We start from the raw sequence: 22,491 nt of genomic DNA on the forward strand, positions 1-22,491 counted from the left end.
GAGAAGGGAACAAGAACACAAATTACCAGTACCAGGAATGAAAGAGAGGTTACTGCTGTGAATCATATATACATTAAGAATATAATAAACATTATAACTTAATTCAGTAAATTTGACAACTTGGATTAAATAAATGAATTTCTTGAAAAATACTTACCAAAAGGAGACAAATTGAAACAAAATCTGAATAGATGTTTATCTTTTTTTTTTTTTTTTTTTGAGATGGAGTCTCGTTCTGTTGCCCAGGCTGGAGTGAAGTGGCGCTATCTCGGCTCACTACATCCTCTGCCTCCCGGGTTCAGGCAATTCTCCTGCCTCAGCCTCCCGAGTAGCTGCGACTACGGGTGCCTGCCACTACGCCCAGCTAATTTTTGTATTTTCACCATATTGGCCAGGCGGATCTCAAACTCCTGATCTTGTGATCCCCCCGCCTCGGCCTCCCTAAGTTCTGGGATTACAGGCATGAGCCACTGCACCAGGCCTGAATATCTGTTAATGAAAGTAAATTCATGTCAAAAACCTTCCCACAAAAAAAGCATAAGGGTCATATGGCTTCTTTCAAATGATTAATTCTTTCAAATGCTTAGGGAAAAAAAAAATACCAATCTTATACAAGTTAGTTTAGAAAACAGGAGGAGTGAACATTTCTCAGCTCTTTTTATCAGGTGAGCAATATCCTGGCAATACTCAAATAACACGTGTAGTTTGTATCAGAAGTGAAAGTTTGGATTAAGATTTGAAAATCCATGTATTTAGTTCACCACATTATAACAGCATCAAGAAGAAAAACAATATGATCATTTCTATAGATACAGAAAAGGTGTTTGACAAAATTGAATACTCATGATAAAATCTCTCAGCAAGCTAATAGAAGGTAGCTTCCTCAATTTGATAAAAGACAAACATGGAAAAATATATGGCTAACAGCATACTTAATGATGAAAGACTAAATGCTTTCCACCTAATGTCAGCATCAAGGTAAGAATTTTTGTTCTCACCATTTTATGTTTTGGCCAGTGTATGAAGACAAGAAAGAAGGTCATAGAAATTGGAAAGGAATAAGTTGAATTGCTGATGACATGTTTGTGTACATAGGAAATCCTAAGGAATCATCAAGAAAACTTCTAAAAATAAATAGTACTTTTAGCTGTATCATAGGATACAAAGTGAATCTAAAAAGTTAATTGTATTTCTGTTCAGAAAATAAAATTAACAGAATAGTACTGCTTATAGTAGTATCCAAAAGCATGAAATACTGAGGGAAAAATGTAACAGAAGATGGCAAAGCGTCAACAGTGAAAACTCAAACATCTGTTGGAAGGCTTACTGTCACTTAGATGTTAGTTCTTCCTAAATTGGGTTACAGATTTCAAGGCCAGCCTGGGCGACATAGCAAGACCCTGTCTCTTTAGGGGAAGAAAACAAAACAAAAACTAAAGACTTCTGCTTATCAAAAGACATAGGTTAAAAAAAAATAAATCGGCAAGCCACAGTCTAGAAGTCCAGTATTTGCAAAGCGTATGTTTAACAAAGGACTGATATCCAGGATATATAAAGCATTCCAGGCTGAGGCAGGAGGATTGTTTGAGGCCAGGAGTTCAAATTGCCCGGGTAACTTAGCAAGATTCCTATCTCTACAAAAAAAGATTAAAAATTAACTGCAGGTGGTGGTGTGCACCTGTAGTCCTAGTTACTCAGGAAGCTGATCGCTCAAGTGATTGAGGGGGATCACTTGAGCCCAGGAGTTTGAGGTTACAGTGAGCTATGATCATGCTGCTTCACTCCAGCCTGGGTGGCAGAGCGAGATCTTGTCTCTTAAAAAAAAAGAATTTCTACAACTCTGTAAGGTTACCTAAGGCTTCTACAGTTTTTCTCTTCATGGCAGGAGGTTTAGGTACAGTGAATTAACAAGTTTCCAGTCCCTTCTAGACTTTTGTTCTATGGTAATGTCAAGAACAAGATCATTTCTGCTTTGTAACATGATTACACTGGCCTGCTGTTTCCCCAAGAGGATTAATTAAAACTAGTTGTTTTAAACAGCAATTTTGATCTTTATGTAACAACAAACCTAATAGTAGCCTCAGTCTTGGGCAGAATTATTAGAAACATAATATTTAGAACAGGAAAGTTGGCACTGTATTCTATTCTGAGCAAACGTGTTTCAGAACAGGCATAAGTAAACCAACTCATTCAGAGAACTAATAAGTTAGTTAAGTAACATGAAGAGCATCTTTTAAGTTTTTGAAGCATAATTCAACTTTTCTGTAACTTTGAAGGTTAAAAAGTTGGACAATGGGTAGAAATTAAGCATTCCAGATTTCAGCTTAATTTTAAAAAGAAATATTGTCATGTGTTGAGCTGTTAATGGGGTAGAATATTAAACCTTGGTAGGTAAATGACTTTCCTCTCACTGGATGTTTCCAAGCAGAGGGTACACATCCACTTTACTGGCATTTTATAATAGAGAGATTACAGTACCTGTTGTTTGATTGAAATAAAAGACCTTAAAAGGGGCATGGTGTTGCATGCCTGTATTCCCACTCCTCTGGAGGTGGATGCAGGAGGATTGTTTGAGCCCAGGAGTTTAAGAGCTATAATCACACCATTGCACTCCAGCCTAGGTGACAGAATGAAATCCTGTCTCTAAAGAAAAAGAAGTAGAAGACCTTAAAATGTTTCTCAATTCCATGAACTCTCTAGTGACAAGTAAAAGGCTTTCCAAATGGTGTTGATCCATCTGAGGTTGGTGACCAGAAATTACTGTTGATACTAACCTATATGGATGTGTATGTGCTTCAACTTTTATGCTAATACTACCCAGCAAACTACATGTGTAAGCACAGACAGCAAATGGTTGAATCAATATAGTGATCAGGATTGCAGGCCAGTTAGATAGGTTAGCAATGATGATGCTACATAATAACTAGCATGTATCAGTCACTTGACCCTATAAGCATAATTTCGTTTAGTCCCCACATACTCAGATGGTGGTACTGTTGCTGCTGTTGCATCTGTTACTATTATTCTTCCCATTTGATTGCTGAGGAACCTGAAGCCTCAAGAAGTTATATAATTTTCCCAAGATTTCATAACTGGTCAATATTAGAAGGATAGGAGAATTGATGTAGTAATAAGAGAATGGTTAAAGTAATAGACCAGGTTTCAAAGGAAGGAAATGAAGCCATGATTAAACTTTGTGACTGGAAAAAAGGTCAAGATATTGGTTGTTATGCAGTGAAAGAACACTTGCAGTAAGTAATAAGAGAATAATGGCTCTATAAGAACAAGAGGTTATGTCAAAGAGGTAAATATTGGACTTGCAGATTTCACAAGTCAAGTGGTTTCCAGGGCTAACAATCTAGTCCTCCTTTGGGGAGTAGATTGGTGATTTAGGGAATTGTTGGAGTCACGAAGATTAAGAAAACATAAGACTAGCTCTTGGATTGATGTGGAAGCTATCCAGAGATGATTGACTCATAAGGTAGCATGTGAAAGGGACATACATGCACACTAGTTGGCACACAGTAGGCACTGAGAAAATGTTGTTTGAATCTGAACCATGTAATCTAGAAAAGAGCGTATAAGTAAGACTAACAAGCCATCAGCTGCCTGCGGAGTGATCTACGTTTCGTGGGTTGTTTGGAACATAGTTGTTTTGTGGAAAGAAAGTCTAATCTTGGCGTATCAGGCAATAGACACTTTTTTTTTTTTTTTTTTTTTTTTTTGAGATGGAGTCTTGCTCTTGTCTCCCAGGCTGAAGTGCAATGACATGATCTCGGCTCCCTGCAACCTCTGCCTCCCAGGTTTAAGCACTTCTGCCACAGCCTCCTGAGTAGCTGGGATTACAGGCTCCCCCCACCACACCCGGGTAACTTTTTGTGTTTTCAGTAGAGACGGGGTTTCACCATGTTGACCAGGCTGCTCTCGAACTCCTGACCTCAGGTGATCCACCTGCCTCAGCCTCCCAAAGTGTTGGGATAACAGGTGTGAGCCACCGTGCCCAGTCAATAGACACTTGTAGTGTCCTATTTTTGTTAAAATGCGAGAGAGAGAGAGTGTTGGATTATGCAGGGCTTACTTGGCAGGGAAAAAGCTTCATTCATTCTTTTATTTTTATTTTATTTTATTTAGTTACTTATTTATTTTGTGAAACAGGGTCTCACTCTGTCACCCAGGGTGGAGTGCAGTGGTGTGATCACAGCTCACTGCAGCCTCGACCTGCCAGGTTTGGGTAATTCACTTCAGCCTCCTGGGACTACAGGCATGTGCCACCACAATCGGCTAATTTTTATATTTTTTAGGTAGAGACGGGGTTTTGCCATGTTGCCCAGGCTGCATTCATTGTTTCTTTGTTTCTGTTCTCTCCGTGAAAATTGATGGTTATACTTTTGATGATACTTAGTGCTCTTTGGAAGCGGTTTCAGAAAGTCCATTTATTCTTTTGTAAACTTATTTCAGGAGAAAAGAGCCTATTAAATAATGGGTAGAGATTTGATGCCATCTCAAAACAGAAAAAAGAGGTGACCACATACTGGCTATTACATGATAAGGGATTATTGTCAGTTTTGGAGCATGTAACAAGGGGTAGGAGATGGCAGAACAAATGAAGCAGGAACAACAGAATGTTGACAGCTAGCTGTCAAAGCTGGTTGACAGCTGTCAAAGCTGGGTGATACAATTAACATGAAGGTTAATTGTACTTTTTTTTTTCCTACTTTCGTGTATATGAAATTTTCTAAACTAAAAAGTTTAATGTTTTGAAGATGTCTAGTGTGTAATTTTCAGTTTTTGAAGTATTGCATGCCTAACTATATGCCTAATGCTATATTGGGGTTTATTTACTCTTAATTATACTTGAAATGCAAGGAATTGAGAAGAGAGGATACTTAGTTGTTCCATGTTAAAGCTGGTATTAAAGAGAAAAACAGTGACTTCAAAGTATTAGAACTCTTCTGAAAATAATAGGACTACATAACACAATTTCCACAAATACCAAAGAGAAGTAAGATTTCATCTCCTGTTCTTCTAATGTTAGTACCTCACACAGCTGGCTTCTTTGTATTCATTAAAGAAAAGTCGCAAAGGCATACTGGTAACACATAGGAAAACATTCAGTTAGGCCTTTTTAATAAGAGAGTAATAAATTCAGACATTCAGAAAAACTCACTTTGAAGTAGACATGCTTAGAATATGCTCACTACTAACCTCATAAGACTGCTTTCAAAAAAATCCCCTATAGCATTTTTGGAAGTTGAACTTTTTATGGAAGCCTATACATTCCTAAAGGAAAGTCATTCTTATTGCATATATGTAATTATTTAAATATTGGATATATTAAAATGACATTTAGCTTGTTCTCTTCATATTTCTTTTATTTCTAAGAAGTCTATCTTTAGTGATCTACATCCCAGATCTCTCTACTGTGATATCTTCTCATTGGCTGATAAAAGATTTGGGAGGGAAGTTGAGAAAAAAAAAAAAATTAGTGAAAAAGAAAAATTAAGATGGTAAAATTTCCTATTGCGACTCGTAATTGAAGATTAGGAAACTGAAACTGCTAGATTATCACGTTTTAGCACTGTAATATTACATGCGTAGTTTATTTTCTTTTTTTAAGCTAGAAAGATTGGGCTGATTGACTGGGCACGGGACTCATGCCTATAATCCCAGCGCTTTGGGAGGCTGAGACAGGCAGATCACTAGGTCAGGAGTTCAAGACCAGCCTGGCCAGCATGGTGAAACCCCATCTCTACTAGAAATACAAAAAAAATTTAGCCAAGCGTGATGGTGCACACCTGCAGTCCCTGCTACTCAGGAGGCTGAGACAGGAGAATTGCTTGAACCCAGGAGGCAGAGGCTGCAGTGAGCCGAGATCGTGCCATTGCACTCCATCCTGGGCAACAGAGCAAGACTCTGTCTCGAAAAAAGAAACAATTTTTTTTAAAGATTGGGCTGATTTCGTTGGCAGGATACATTTGATGGATGACTGTCATTATCTTCTCAAACTTGCATGATACTTTAAGTATAGACAATATTAAGTTTTCAAGAGGCTATGTTGAGATTATAAGATTTGGGATTTCTAAAAGAACCAATGTAACAATTGGCTAGTGGTGGCTGGTGGTTTTTTATTGACCTTAGGAAAGGATTAGAAGCATCTCAGGTTTTCTTTCACTTTTGTTTTTCTGTTTCCCCCCCTCCTTCCTCCTGCAAATTAATATATTGTCCAAAGTGTTAGTAATGACTTAGAACTATTCAGGTTGCACAAAGCATTTAATGAAATCTTGTCTTAGACAAAACACTAGAGAGGATCATAATTAATGTCTCATTTTCTGCCAGTTGCTATTGATTACTCATTCAAGATCCCTTTGTTCTCAGAATGATAACTGTAGTTTGCATCACTATCTAATGAGATTCTCAGGATAGAATTCTTTAACAACATGCTGATAATTGCAAACATATCCCTGAAATTTCAATGTAAATGAATTTGCATCATAATACAATTATTTCACAAATGGCCATATTTTCCAAATTTGAAATGTTAGTTTTTTTAATCGTTTGTAGAAAATTAACAAAGACTGAAATATTATTAAAGCCCAACATTTATACTTTGCCCTGAGCTGCCCTCACCCTTTGATTTTGATCTGATTATGACTTGGGGTAAGAGGCTTCTTTATCATTCTTGGGTTACTCTGTCATAATCTCTGAAACTTCAAATGGATTTACAGCTAAAACACAGTGATTTTTCAAAATTAGAACAACTGCAAATATGGTAATACTGTAATAATTCTGCTCTTAGAACAATTTTGTTTCTTGATCCCTCAGTGACAAAAGAAACACGTGGTACTATAGCATAAAGAATCTGTGAAATCTTAACAGTTTATGTATTCTGTTATAATTGTGCTTTATACCTTTCTATTCCTTTAATTTCCACATACTCCCTCCCCAAAAAGATAAATCTTTTGAACAGCTGCTTGCCTTTACATATTTAAAACTGCATACAATTTCAGGGGTATAAGATAGGCTTGAAATTAAGGAAGTCTATAGAATTCTTTTATAACACAGCAGAGGTTCCATGAATTCATACCAATATTTTAAATTTTTTGAGATATGTGAGTATAACATATTAGGTACTCTCCATCTAATTTTCTTAAATAAATTAATAGGTTAGTACTTCTAAATCTTAATCATAAAATGATGCTAATAATTTTTGACCTAGGGTTAATTAGGCCCTTATTTGATGTGAAGTTATGAGTGGCTTGGCGTTTAAGCCAAGCCATTTAACAAAACTCAGTTCTGAGAAAGCAAGCCTGTTTTTCAACACTTAATTTTCCCTTTCTGTTTTTTGTTTGTTTGTTTGTTTGTTTTTTATTTTTTGGTCTCACTGTGTTGCCCCGACTGGCCTCAAACTTTGAGGCTTAAGCAATCCTCCTGCCTCACCCTCCCAAGTAGCTGTAACTACAGGTGCATACCACTGTGCCTAGTTTATTTTCCCTTTTGAGAATAAAGACTATCCAAATTATTGCAGTATAGTTCTGAATCCTCCTAGCTTACTGAACAGCACCATTTTACACAGGATATTCTTCCATCTTCCTACAAAATCATATTTAGAGTACCTTCTAATATAATTAACAAGAGTTCTCATTAATAAAGGATATTGGCCAAGTCTACCTACTACTTTATTCCTTTTGTTTACTTTTCGTTCATTATCACCACCAAGTCTTGTACTCATCAAGTTCACATCTGGAAATTAGGCTATTTCTTACAGATGAAGAGGGAGAAAAAACTTAAAATATATGTATCACATAGGCTGTTACAGTTCCTTAGTTTTAAAAATTGGAAATTTTGTTCACAGGCTAGAGGTGTGTCATATGTAATTCAAAATATAACTTACTTATTGTAGATTTTATCACATGATCTAGGCCAGTCATCTAGGCTGCGTTAATGTTTTGGGAGATAACCTTTTATTAATTATTCTCTAGTATTGATATATTTTTCACAGAGAATATATATATCTTTCTATAAAAGATAGTCTAGATGACTGTAAAAAAGATTATTTTCCAAAAATATGTTAAGAAATTTGTACTATGCAATTTCAGAATACTAATTCTCTCTTGAATAAGATAGCTTGGCACAATAAAACTGCTTTGCCTAGTTCTGTATCCTCTGGGATATTTCTGTATTCTTTTTGCCAGAGATACCTCCAGGACAAGATCAGAAGTAATCAATAATGCTTCTCATTTATTTCAGGAAGACAGAAAAATCAATAATATGAGCTGATATCTAATTTTATTTTAGGAAAAGAAAAAACAGTTTATGTGCATTTCAGTGTTGCCTAAATGTTTGAAGAATCAAATAAAGAAAAATATATTATTTTCTTAGTGTTAGAATATCAAAATCTTAGGCTTTTATAGTTTAGCACTTGATTTTTTAATTGTATTTTTTCCTTGGTTTGTTAAATATTATTTTGTAGATTGTCAAGTCCTTGTGGAGAAATTTTTTTCTTAAACTTTTTGTATTTCTTAGAGTACTGAACGATTCATTTTAATAAGATAAAATATGGTTTTGTATTCTTAAAAAGAAACAATTTTTTCTATATTTATTTTGCCTAATCATATGGATCACGATACAGATTAAACAGAAGAAAATGGTTATTTCTGTTGATTAGGACAGCTGAGTGAAGTGTAACCTTTGCATCTTTTTTGGCATTAGTATTCACTATGGAACAAGAAGACAGGGCATTTCCTAACCACATATCCAGATTTATCTATAGTGAGGAAGAAGGTTTATCAACACTAGAACTGGTAGCAAGTAAGCTTGTTTTTTCCTTAAAAAATATTTGTTCTCGTTTTTTTCTTTCTTTACTATTGCATAGATAAAAAATCTGCCAATATGTGTTCTGTAGGTATCTCAGCCTTAGGATTTTAATCCACAAGTTCATTTATAAATCACTTACTTGTTTTCAAGTTAACAATCTTAAAAATGATACATGTTCCCGAGTTACTGTAGAAGTCTTGTTATATTGAGGAAAGGACTTTCTGAGCAGACCTAGATTCAAATTAGGGTTTCACTACTTGTTATCACTGTGATGTATGAAATCTATATAATGCTTAAGATTGCTGTAAATCCTAAATGAGATGGTACATTTGAAAGTGTGCTTTCTTCTTTAGTCCAACTTTTTATTTTGAAAAGTTACCAACCCACAGAAAAGGTTGAAGAATAATACAGTGAACATCCATGTGCTCTTCATCAAGAGACATCAGTTAACATTTCACCACATTTGTGTATACACACTCCTTTTCTTTCTACTCACTCTGCTTGTATGAATATATGTTTGTGTGCTGCATGTGATTTTATATACACAAATACACTTCTGCTAAATCATTTGAGAATGAGTTGATATTTTCCTATTTATTCTTGATCTTAATTGATATTGCTTGAATCTGTCACATCCTCTTTGGATTTAGCATCTGTCAGTCCTCTCTAGGGATCTGTCATTTCTGCCCCTATTCTCTTGCCTGTTTCCAACATCCTTTCTTACCATAGCCATTGGGAGTTGTAACCCAGTCAGCTTGGATTCAGGGCAGACAAGATCTCCTGAAATCTCAGATCTCTTACTTAAGACAAAATGTTTATGCCCAGGAAACAGAATAAAAATATTCATCTTATTTCTTTTGTAGTATTTAGAATGTAGTGAATTAATGGGGAAAGAAAAAAATGAAACTGAGTTTTTTGTATTAACCAGGGCCAATAAGTGTGCTGTATACTTTTACTTTTAGGCCTTGTTTACTTCCCCCAACAACCTCGTGAGCTATTTGTAGAAGAGGGAAATAGACTCATTAGTGTTAGATAATTTGCCCAAGATTACCAGTCAGGATTTGGACTCAGGATACCTAACTCCAAAACCAGTGCTGTTTCCAGAACATCAGTATTTGTGTAGACTTGCAGTCTACTTTTAGAAATATAGGAAATACACTTCCTTTTCATCATTTAGATTATTTTGTTCCTCTCTTAGCCCTTATTGTGACTACTGTTTGATTTCTTTGAAGAAATAGCTCACTGGCTAACTTTTACTCATCTGAAAGTTTGTCTTTACCTTATTAAGCAAACAGACTTATCTTCACCACCCTGCAGACTTAGTCCTTTGTCCTCCTCCGACGTATTAGATTAGCAGCCAAAAAAAAAGTTCCAAAAAGGACCAGATAACAAATATTTTAGGTTTTAACAGACCATACTTTTTCTGTTGCAACACTGAACTCTTACACCATTGCATGAAAACAGCCATAGCCAATACATAAATGAATTGTGTTTCATTTGAGACTATATTTCAAGAAAAGTATTTTCAAAAACAGACCCACTTTCTCCTCTAAGCTCTGGTTTTTTTTTTTTTACCCCTAATATAAATCATTATCTTATATTCCCATAAGAATTTGTATGCCAGGGAATGTTAGTGTAAGGGACACTGTTGAGAGATATACACATGTCCCTCCTTCCGATATATTTATGTGTATGTTATGACCAGCTTCATATGTGTCTTTCACGTGAGAAAATGCAAATGAAGTAATAAATGCAGCAGGTACCTCAAAACATATCAATGGAAGTCAGTTTGGCACTTAGCAGGAAAAATCCTGTTGAAATACCAATGATTTTTAAAGGAAAACTTCAAGGTACTTGACCTTGCCCTTAAGCATGTGGTAATAATAATGTTCCATCTAGTGTACTACGAGCCGTATTCTGATCTTGCCATTGAAGCAGCGTTGAATGTGCCCTTCCTGGGCAAAATGAAAGGAAGAAATTCAAAACAGACGTGACAATGGAAATTTCAGTATAGTATCTATGGGAGATTTAATGATTTCTAGGTCATACTACTCTCAGGCAGATAACACCATCAGAAAATTCATAGCTGATGGTCTATCATATAAATAGAATACATATATGCCTATTGTTTATATTTATATTGATAATTTTCTTCTTTTGATCAATTCTTCTGGAGGTTATTATTTTAATGGAGACTATTTCTCCTTTAGGTCTGATAATCACATCTTTCTCTCCCAGTGTATCAAATGTTGTATCTATTGGAATTTGTACAATTAATGCTAAATAATTATTATTATGTAGTCTTCATATACACATTATATTGCCTGGTAATTGAAATTGTCTTCTCTCTACTTTCCTCTAATACGGGAATGTATCAGCTTTATCTAAAGAAAATTGTACATTTTGAGGAGTCTGCAAAATTACATTCTTAATTATGAGTATTTCTGAAAGATGTGATGAATGACCTTTGGCTGGTTTAGTACATTGTTTGCTTCATGCTCCAACATTGTAGAATAAGCTTTAAAGAAACTGAAGCATTAAATGGAAATGAAAAGACACCATAGCAGAACTTAGGAGATGCAACAGAAGCCATAGTCAGAGGGAAATTTATTATTGTAAATACTTACATTTAAGAAGAAGCAAACACCCAAATCAATAACCTAACTTCATACCTTAAGAAACAAGTAAAAGAAGAACAAACTAAATTGAAAACCAGCAGAAGAAAGGAAATAAAAGATTAGAACAGAAATAAACAAAATAGAGACAAGAAAGACAATAGAATCAACAAAATCAAAATTGGTTCTTTAAAAATATCAACATTGTGACTCACACCTGTAATTCCAGCACTTTGAGAGACCAAGGCAGGAGGATCGCTTGAGGCCAGTTCAAGACCAACCAGAGCAACATAGTGAGACCCCATGTCTACAAAACAATTTAAAAATTAGCCAGGTGTGGTGGTGCACATCTAGTCCCAGCTACTCAGGAGACTGAGGTAGGAAGATCACTTGAGCCTGAAAGGTTGAGGCTCCCATGAGCCATGTTTGTGTCACTGCACTCCAGCCTGAGCAACAGAGCAAACTCCTGTCTCAAAAATTAAACAAAAATAAAAGTAAGTAAAAAGACCAACAAAATTGGCAGACGTTTAGCTAGATTGACTAAGAAACAAAAGAGCAGTGTCAGATTACTAAAATCACAAATGGAAATAGAGGACATTACTACTGACTTTACAGAAATGAAAAGGATTGTAAGAGATTACTATGAATAATAGTGTGCTAAAAAAAATTAAATAATCTGGATGAAATAGACAAATTCCTAGATGCAAACACACTACCAAAACTGTCTTAAGAAGAAATAGAAAATCTGAAGAGAGCTAAAACCAGTAAAGAGATAGAATTAGTAATAAGACTCCTCCCATTAAAGAAAAGTCCAAGGCAGGACCCAGTGGCTCATGCCTGTAATCCTAGCACTTTGGCAGGCTGAGATCAGAGGATCACTTGAGCCCTGGAGTTCAAGACCACCCTGGGCAACGTGGTGAGATCTGATCTCTACAAAACATTTTAAAATTAACTGAGTGTGATGGCATCCACTTGTAGTCCTAGCTACTCAGGAGACTGAGATGAGAGGATCACATGAGCCCAGGAGATCAAGGCTACAGTGAGCCATGATTGAGCCACGGCACTTCAGCCTGGGCAACAGAGCGAGACCATCTCAAAGAAAAAAAGAAAAGTCCAGGACCAAACGGCTTCACTAGTGAATTCTACCAGTCATTTAAAGAAGAAATAATGCCAGTTCTTCTCAAACACTGCCTAATTCTGTAAAGCCAGCATAATTCTGATATCAAAGTAAGACAGAAATATTACAAGACAAAGGAAATTAGAGCTCAATATCCTTTTTGAATATAGATGTAAAAATCCTCTACAAAATTACTAGCAGAGTGACTCCAGCAACATATCGAAAAGATTATACATCACAACTAAGGGAGTTTTATTCCAGGAATGCAAGGATAGTTCAGCCTATGAAAATTAATCTGTGTAATTCACCACACTAATAGAAAGAAGGGGAAAAACCCCATGTGATTGTCTCAATTGATGCCAAAAAGGAATCTCGGCTGGACATGGTGGCTCACACCAGTAATTCCAACACTTTGAGAGACCAAGGCGGGCAGATCACTTGAGGCCAGGAATTCAAGACCAGCATGGCCAAGATGGCGAAACTCTGTCTGTACTAAAAATACAAAAATTAGCCAGGCGTGGTGGCACACATCTGTAATCCCACTCCTTAGGAGGCCAAGGCACAAGAATTGCTTGAACCTGGAGGTGGAGGTGCAGTTACCTGAGATCATACCACTGCACTCCAGCCTGAGTGACAGTAAGACTCTGTCTCAAAAAAAAAAAGAATCTGACAAAATCCAACACTCTTTCATGATAACATTTAACAAGCTGGAAATAGGAGGGAGGGAGCTTACTCCATTTGGTAAAGGTCATTTACAAAAAACCCAGCGCTAATATGCTTGATGGTAACAGTGTGAAAACCATCTCCCTAAGATTGGGAACAAAACAGTATTTTCTACTTTTACTGCTTACATTCATCACTGTACTGGAAATTCTAAACCAGGGGTATCCATTCTTTTGGCTTCCCTGAGCCACATTAGAAGAATTATGGTCTTGGACCGCACATCAAATACACTAACACTATGATAGCTGATGAGCAAAAAAGAATAATAATAATTGCAAAAAAAATCTCTTAATGTTTTAAGAAAGTTTACGAATTTGTGTTGAGCCACATTCAAAGCCATCCTGGACCATGTAACCCACAGGCTGTGGGTTGGACAAGCTTGTTCTAAACAGATTAGTGGCTGGGCACGGTGGCTCACGCCTGTAATCCTAGCACTTTGGGAGGCTGAGGTGGGCAGATCACGAGGTCAGGAGTTCAAGACCACCTTGGTCAACATGGTGAAACCCGGTCTCTACGAAAAATACAAAAATTAGCCAGATGTGGTGCACACCTATAATCTTAGGTACTCAGGAGGCTGAGGTGGGAGAATCGCTTGAACCTGCGAGGTGGAGGTTGCAGTGAGCCAAGATCGTGCCATTGCACTCCAGCCTGGGAGCCTGGACGATAGAATGAGACTCCATCTCAAAAAAATAAACAGATTAGTTAACCAAGAAAAAGAAATAAAAGGTATCCAAACTATAAAAGAAGTAAAACTATCCTTATTTGCAGATGATGTGATCTTATATATACAAAATTTTAAGGAATTCACAGTAAAACTATTAGAGCTAATAAATATATTTAGTAAAGTTGCAGGATATATAGTTTATTTAGTAATAAACGAAAAATTAAACAACTCAATTTACAATAGTATTTAAAGGAATCAAATACATAAGAATTAATTTCTTTAATTTTTTTTCATTTCCCTTGAAAGTCACTAAGATTTAATTTAAACATGAAATATAAATCTTGTACCCTGGAAACTACAAAACACTGCCAGAAAAAATTAAACAAGACTTAAATAAATGTAAACACATTTGGTATTCAGTCCATTGGGACACTTAATATTAAGATGTCAGTATTCCCCAAAGCAATCTGTGGATTCAATGCAATTCCCATCAAACTTCCAATGGCCTTTTTTTGCAGAAATGAAAAAGTTGATCCTTAAATTTATATGGAATTTCAAGATCCCAAGTAGCCACAACAATATCGAAAAAGAACAGTGTTGGAGTACTTACCCTTTCCAATTTCAAAACTTACTACAAAGCTACAGTTATTAAAACATAGACCAATGGGATAGAATTGAGAGTCCAGAAGTAAACCTAAACATCTATGGCCAATTGATTTTCAACAAGATACCAAAACTACTGAATAGGGAAATAGTATTATCTTCAATATATGGTTCTGGGATAACTGGATATCCACATGCAAAAGAATGAAGTAGTACTTCTTCATCACAACATATACAGAAATTATAATAATTATCATTATTTTGAGACAGGATCTCACTCTGTCACCTAGGTTAGAATGCAGTGGCGCTATCAAAGCTCAAGCAGCCTTAACCTGCCAGGCGCCAGTGATCTTCCCACCTCAAGCCTCCTGAGTAGCTGGGACTACAGGTGCACACCATCACACCTGGCTAATTCTTTTAATTTCTTGTAGAGATGGGACCTCCCTATGTAGCCCAGGCTCCCAAAATGGTAGGATCACAGGCATGAGCTACCACGCCTAGCCCACAGTAATGAACTCAAAATGGATCAAGGACCTGAATATAAGAGCAAAAAACTGTAAAATTCTTAGGAGAAAGTCTAGGAGTATATCTTCATGACCTTCAATTTGGCAGTAGATTCTTAGATATGACATCAAAAGAATCAGCAACAATATAAAAAAAAACTTCATTAAAATTGGAAACTTCTGTACATCAAAGGACATTATCACGACAGTGAAAAGGCAGTCTACAGAATGAGAGAAAATTTTGCAATTCATATATCTGATAAGCCTAGTATCCAGAGTTTATAAAGAACTCTTACAATTCAACAACAAAAAGATAACCCAGTTGGAAAATGGGCAAAGGACTTGACTAGACATTTTTCCAAAGGAGATATTCTGATGTACCTCAAGCCCATGAAGACGTGTCCAATATCATTAGTCATTACGGTTATGCAAATCAAAACCACTGCAAATGATATACCACTTTGTCGCTCAAGGATAGCTGTAATTTAAAAAGCAAACAGAAACTAGGCGAGGATATGGAGAAATTGGAACCCTTGTACATTGCTAGTAGGAATGTAGAATAGTGCAGCCACTGTGGAAAACAGTTTGGCAGTTCCTCAAAAAATTAAACATAGAATTACACATACGACCCAGCAATTCCACTGCTAGTTATATACCCAAAAGAATTGAAAACAAGTACTCAAATACTTGTACATGAATATACATAGCAGTACTATTCACAGTAGTTAAAAGCTGGAAACAACTAAAATGTCCATCAGTGGATGAATGGATAAACAATTTGTGGTATAGCCATATTCAATGGAATATTATCCTAAAAAGGAATGAAGTACTTTGATACATGCTATAATATAGATGAACTTCAGAAACATTCTAAATATGAGAAGTCAGACACAAAAGGCCACATATTCTATGAGTCCAATTGTGTGAAATATCCTGAATAGGCAAATCCATAGAGACAGAAATAGATTAGTGGTTGCCATGGGCTGGGGGAGGCTGGAATGGAGAGTAAGTGCTTAATGGATATGGAGTTTCCTTTTGGGGTGATGAGACTGTTCTGGAACATAGAGAGGTGACAATTGAACAACATTATGAATGTACTAAATGCCACTGATTGAAAACATTCAGTGTTTAACTTTATGTTATATAAATTCCACCTCAACTTTTTAAAAAGCTTAAACACCAAAGAAAAGTCATTTAAATGAGAGTTTTTCTTTACTGTTAGACTGGAGGCAGAGATTGGGCTATTAGGGCTACTGTTCCAAAGTTCTGCTGCTGCTTTTTGACCAGAACTGAGGTTTATTTCTCAGTTCCTTTGTGATACTCGGTGGCTGAAACAACTATTTTTAAGAGTATGGTGATGGCAGTAAGGGGTATTAAATATATGATGGGGGATTCGTAAATGTACCAGAAGAATCACAGTTCTTTTCCCTGGAGAGTATTTTCTCAAGTGTATTTCAACCCCCTTTCCTTTTGAGGTCTTCTTTCCCTCTCCTATCTTTCAAATCTTTGTGATCCTATTTCATTCCAGCTACCAGAAATCTTGGAGTAAAATTCTGCCAAACTAACCTCATTTGTTTTGTGATAGGGTTACTGTGTTAGTAGGTTAGGGCTGCTGAATCTCTGAATTATAAATGAAGCACTTGACAAAGTCTCATAATGTCACTGTAGCATACCTCAGGGCTCTCTCCTCACCCTTGTCATCCTGATGGGTTTTCTCTTAATCACATTTTCGATGCCTAAGACATTAAAAAGGCTAGCAAATACATTGGTTGACAGACTAAGAATCTGCAAAAGATAGGAATGGATGATGATGATGGACCACATATAACAAGATGAATTTGGTCAGAGATAAATGTTAAATCTTATATTTGGGGCCAAAAAGCACAAACCGAACAGGTACAACATTGGAGGGACATGACTTAATAGCAGCAGATGCAACAAAATGAAGAACCACATAAGCATGTGATCGTTCTTAACCTCTTAATATGAGCTAACATAGATTGCTTAAATATAGTGTTAAAAAGAGATGGTGAGGAGGACTCTCAAACTCATGTCATGAGACACAAATAAAGAAAGCAGGAATGGGCCAGCTGCAGTGGCTCACACCAGTAATCCCAGCTCTTTGTGAGGCCAAGGTGGGAAGATCGCCTGAGCCCAGGAGTTCAAGACCAGCCTGGGCAATATAGGGAGACCCCATCTCTACAAAAGTTTTAAAAATTAGCTGGGTGTGGTGGCACATGCCTGTAGTCCTAGGTGTTTCAGCAGGCTAAGGCAGAAGGATTACTTGAGCCCAGGTTCCAGACTATAGTAAGCTGTGATTGTGCCACTGCATTCCAGCCTGGGTGACAGATCATGGTCCATCTCTAAAAAGAAAAAAGGGCCTGTAATCCCAGCACTTTGGGAGGCCGAGACGGGCGGATCACGAGGTCAGGAGATCGAGACCATCCTGGCTAACACGGTGAAACCCCATCTCTACTAAAAAATACAAAAAACTAGCCGGGCGAGGTGGCCGGCGCCTGTAGTCCCAGCTACTCGGGAGGCTGAGGCAGGAGAATGGCGTAAACCCAGGAGGCGGAGCTTGCAGTGAGCCGAGATCGCACCACTGCACTCCAGCCTGGGTGACAGAGCCAGACTCCGTCTCAAAAAAAATAAATAAATAAATAAAAAGAAAAAGAAAAAAGGAAAGGAAGAAGAACAGAATTTCTGCTGCCATATGTGCTCATGAAAGTATTAAAGACTAGTGACCATTTTTCAAAAGTATTGATGATAAAAAATGTGATACTACACAGCCACTAAAGTGTCTTTTAACTCTTAGATTGTATGGATCTACATAATTATTAAAAAGCAGATAATGTGGCTGGGCACAGTGGCTCACACCTGTAATTCCAGCACTTTGAGAGGCCGAGGCGGGTGGATCACCTGAGGTCAGGAGTTCGAGACCAGCCTGGCCCACATGGTGAAACCCCGTCTCTACTAAACATACAAAAATTAGTCAGGCGTGGTGGTGCGCGCCTGTAATCCCAGCTACTCAGGAGGCTGAGGCATGAGAATCGCTTGAATGTTCGAGGCAGAGGTTGCAGTGAGCCGAGATCTCACCGCTGCACTCCAGCCTGGGCAAATAAGTGAGACTCCATCTCAGAAAAAAAAAAGAAAAAAGGCAGACAACGTGAGGGTGGAGAAAAAAAGAGAAAGTAGGTATGGGCTGAAAGCAGTGGTCTAATTGAATTCAAAACATACTTACTCGGCGCGTTCTAAGTTAAGACATTGCTGAAGTTACTTTAAATTCAGAAGTGATGAAATTTTTAGGTTTGGATCGGTATCAGCAGGAAAATAACTTGTTTCCTTGGCCTTACTTTATAGTCTAGTCTCCTGAGACAAGATCTGGGGCTTGGGAGCCCAGCACAGCTATCTTCTTCAGGAAAACCTGGGACAGCATACTATTCATTCTCTGCTACAAGTTCCAGGAGGAGACCACTCCATGACTCTGCAGCACTTGGTGAGTGTATCACACAACAAATCCTATCCCACAAATAATGTTGTTTTTCCCCCCATAGTATGTACTTCTGTCTGTGCTTTTTTTTTTCTCCTGTTTGTTTATTTCGGACAGCATCCCACTCTGTTACCCATGCAGGAATGCAACAGCACAATCTTGGCTTACTGCATTCTCAACCACCTGTGCTCAAGCCATCCTCCCGCCTCAGCCTCCCAAGTAACTGAGACTATAGGCACGTGCCACTCTGCTTGGCTAGTTTTTTCTTTTTTGTAGAGACAGGGTTTTGCCATGTTGCCCAGGCTGCTCTCGAACTCCTGAGCTCAAGTGATCTGCCCACCTCAGCCTCCCATAGTGCTGGGATTACAGGTGTGAACCACCACGCCCAGCCCTGTCTGTGCTTTTAATTAGAAGAGAGTTGGATTCTTGGGTGTCATGTTGATGTCAGGGCTTAATTGCACAAAAATAATACATCCATTAGATATTTAATAAAAGAAATTATCAATTATCAAAATTCTTACTTTTACAAATACATTATAAGGTTTTTTTTTTTTTTTTTTTTTTTTTTTTTGAGACGGAGTCTCGCTGTGTCGCCCAGGCTGGAGTGCAGTGGCCGGATCTCAGCTCACTGCAAGCTCCACCTCCCGGGTTCACGCCATTCTCCTGCCTCAGCCTCCCGAGTAGCTGGGACTATAGGCGCCCGCCGCCTCGCCCAGCTAGTTTTTTTTTTTGTATTTTTTAGTAGAGACGGGGGGGTTTCACCGTGTTAGCCAGGATGGTCTCGATCTCCTGACCTCGTGATCCGCCCGTCTCGGCCTCCCAAAGTGCTGAGATTACAGGCTTGAGCCACCGCGCCTGGCCACAAATACATTATAAGTTTTTAATGAAAGGTTTGACCATGAATAATTTTGGATGACTGTTCAATTTGTAAGCCATAATTTTAACAAGTTTCAAACGGCCAGTTTAATGCTCTTGCTTGGTCCTCATATGGGCAACTAAGTAGTGAAAAATGAGACTTAACTAGTTTTCCTCCTTGTAATTAGAAATTCATGTTCTAATGTTAATAACTTATTCTTTACCAAAAATCATATAACAAAATTTCCAAGGTGGTTTTATGTACATTCTCATCTTATCAATTCACCAATCCTGCTAGTCAGTTGCTATAAATAGATTTAACATAAAAACTGAGGGTCAAAAGGGAGGGCAGGCACATTCATATAATTAGTACTTAGGATAAAATTTTAAGATTTTCTAACTCCAGGTTCATTGTCTTTTGCATATTACTTGCTTCTACACTCCACTTCCTTTTTAATTGAGGTAAAATTTACCATATTAAATTGTACAGTTAGGTAGCGTATACTACATTCACTACATTGTGTTGCTATCCCCCCTATCTAGTTCTGAAACGTTATTGCAAAAGGAAACTGCATATGAAGCATTCAAACCCAATTATTTTTTCATTAGCTTCCTTCTTTTATGTCTTATACGTAGCCTAACCAGGCCAGTCTATTTTGTGTTGCTGCTTACAGCAAGCCTTAGGTGTTCCTTGATGCTTTATCCAAACTGTGTTTAAATGTCAGAATTTTTGGTGATTTCTACCAAAAATCTTTTAAACAAGAAAATTAAAGCTGCAAAGCATTCTTAAATTAAAAGTGGGCCAGCTTCTAATATATAGTCCACCAAAAGATTATGTCATAGTTTTTTATTGCACAGGCATTTGTTGACTGCTTCATATTTATGTATCTACTTTATATTAATCTGTGTTTTGGTGAAATATTCCTGGTCTCTGGGTCTAGGGTCTGCTTGTGAGTATAAACTGGCACTATGATAGATCATCATATTCAGCATAGAGAACTCTGATTAGATGTATCCACTTCTCAGTATTATGGATGATTTAGTATGTGTACTATTAAGTCAGCCCAGGTGATTTAGACCAGTACGCTTTTTGTTATTAAAGAAAGGATAAATTGTAAATGCATTTTTTCATCACCAATCTTGTTTCCTACCTAATGAGTTATTCAGAATAGGAACATTCATTGGAGTCTAGATGTGTCAGTGTTACTCTAGAAAAATAACTTGTTAGTATGCTGTATGAGTATATACTGTGACAAGAAGCACTTAATACAAGCTAACACACTATTAAGTTCAGGGGGAAAATTAATTATTGAAATAACTAGGAAAGAGGGGAGTAAATTTCAGAAAAATCCAGACTTAAAATTCAGGTATTCTATAAATTAAAACTTGTATCTTCTTCATTTTAATTTTGATTATGATGATAGACACTATTGATTGTCTCCTCCACGCCAGGAGTGTTGCTGTACACATTACATTTTTACAAAACCTCTATGAGGTTGTAATGTTAACTTCATGTTACAAATGAGGAACCAAGACCCAGAGAAGCTAAATAACTTGGCCAAGGCTGAGTTGGGATATGGTAGTTCTTGATGCCCAGAGAGGCCCACCCATTTCCTGTGTAAATGTCATTTAGTAGGTTCTTATTACGTTCTTTATGGCTATTTCTCAGTGTTAGCCGATCTTTCTTAGCATTGCAGTTATTGATAAAAATCTCAGAGTTTAAAAGGACTCTTGAGATGATCTGCATCAACCTCAGCATCTTCACAAACTATTTAGATGCTTTAGGAAATCAACATGCTGCACAACAGTTTCTAATTACCCAATTTATAATCATTTTCCCCCACATTTTAATGGAAACCTAATAATAATGGCTAAAATGTGTTAAGTCTCTCGCTCTTGTTAGGCACTCCCCTAAGCGTCTTTCATGTATTATCACGATACATGAAATACACAAAAGGATGTGTTACCCCCTTTTTACATGGAGGTTACTGAAGCTCAAAGACGGTTAAGTAACTAGTTGCTATATGATGGAGCTGAAATTAGAATCCAGCCAGCTTCCTCTCTTTTATTTTATTTTATTCTATTTTATTCTATTTATGTATTTTTCTTTTTTGAGACAGAGTTTCGCTCTTCTTCCCCAGGCTGGAGTACAATGACATGATCTCAGCTCACTGCAACCTCTGCCTCCCGGGCTCAAGCGATTCTTCTGCCTCAGCCTCCTGAGTAGCTGAGATTACAGGCACACGACACAGTGCCTGGCTAATTTTTGTATTTTTAGTAGAGAAGGGGTTTCACCATGTTGGCCAGGCTGGTCTCAAACTCCTGACCTCAAGTGATCTGCCTGCCTTGGCCTCCCAAAGTGCTAGGATTACAGGCATGAGCCACCGCGCCCAGCCATCTCTTAGCTGTTATATTTTGCAACCTCCCAGAAGTGACTGGTGAATCCCAGGCTCTCATGATTTTAAATCAGACATTTTGTATTTGATTGTGTAGTGGTAGGTAACCAAATACAAAAGAAAAATTTCTTTTCACATGGCAGCGGAAAAACTGGCCTAAACAAATCTTTTGCTAATAGTGACCTCTAAGTAGAATGATAGGCTCTAAACTGGTAGGGACAGTTCAGTTGACTGTTTTCGTACAAAGAATGTGACTTTTGTTCAAGGGAATGCTATATTAGTTGTGAGTAGTTGGGGTTTTACAAATATAGAGTGTGCCAGATGTTGTTCATCTTTGGCACTTCTGTTTTAAGGAAATATAGGCTTGCCTCTTGGGGTAGGAAATGAATGCTTCCCCCTTCGCTATTGTGTACAGTTTTCTTAATATGCTACATATAAAGTTGCCTTTTTAACTTTGCAGCCTCCTGGGATATTCACTGTAGAGAATTCCCAGCCCAAAGTTAAATGGGTTAAGCTGGGGCCAGGCATGGTGGCTCATGCCTATAATCCCAGCATTTTTGGAGGCCAAGGCCCAAGGATCACTTGAGGCCAGGAGTTCAAAACCAGCCTGGGAAACATAGTGAAACACTTCTCTACAAAAAAAAAAAATTAATTAATTAGCTGGGTGCAGTGCACACACCTGTAGTCTAGCTACTCAGGAGACCAGGGCAG

At 37.4% G+C, this 22,491-nt stretch overlaps 1 protein-coding gene across 19 annotated transcripts in view; it reads left to right on the plus strand.

The window, feature by feature from the left end:
* Positions 1 to 22,491, plus strand: part of TCF12 (transcription factor 12) — a 375,367-nt gene that overhangs the window by 254,253 nt on the left and 98,623 nt on the right. For all 19 annotated transcript variants that reach the window (XM_045397269.3, XM_045397270.3, XM_073995877.1 and 16 more), the window contains one exon: positions 18,400 to 18,535. In XM_045397269.3, coding sequence (XP_045253204.2) covers positions 18,400 to 18,535 — 136 coding nt within the window. The remainder of the gene's footprint in view (positions 1 to 18,399; positions 18,536 to 22,491) is intronic.

The sequence above is a fragment of the Macaca fascicularis genome, chromosome 7 (assembly GCF_037993035.2).
Source record: "Macaca fascicularis isolate 582-1 chromosome 7, T2T-MFA8v1.1".
Lineage (NCBI taxonomy): Eukaryota > Metazoa > Chordata > Mammalia > Primates > Cercopithecidae > Macaca > Macaca fascicularis.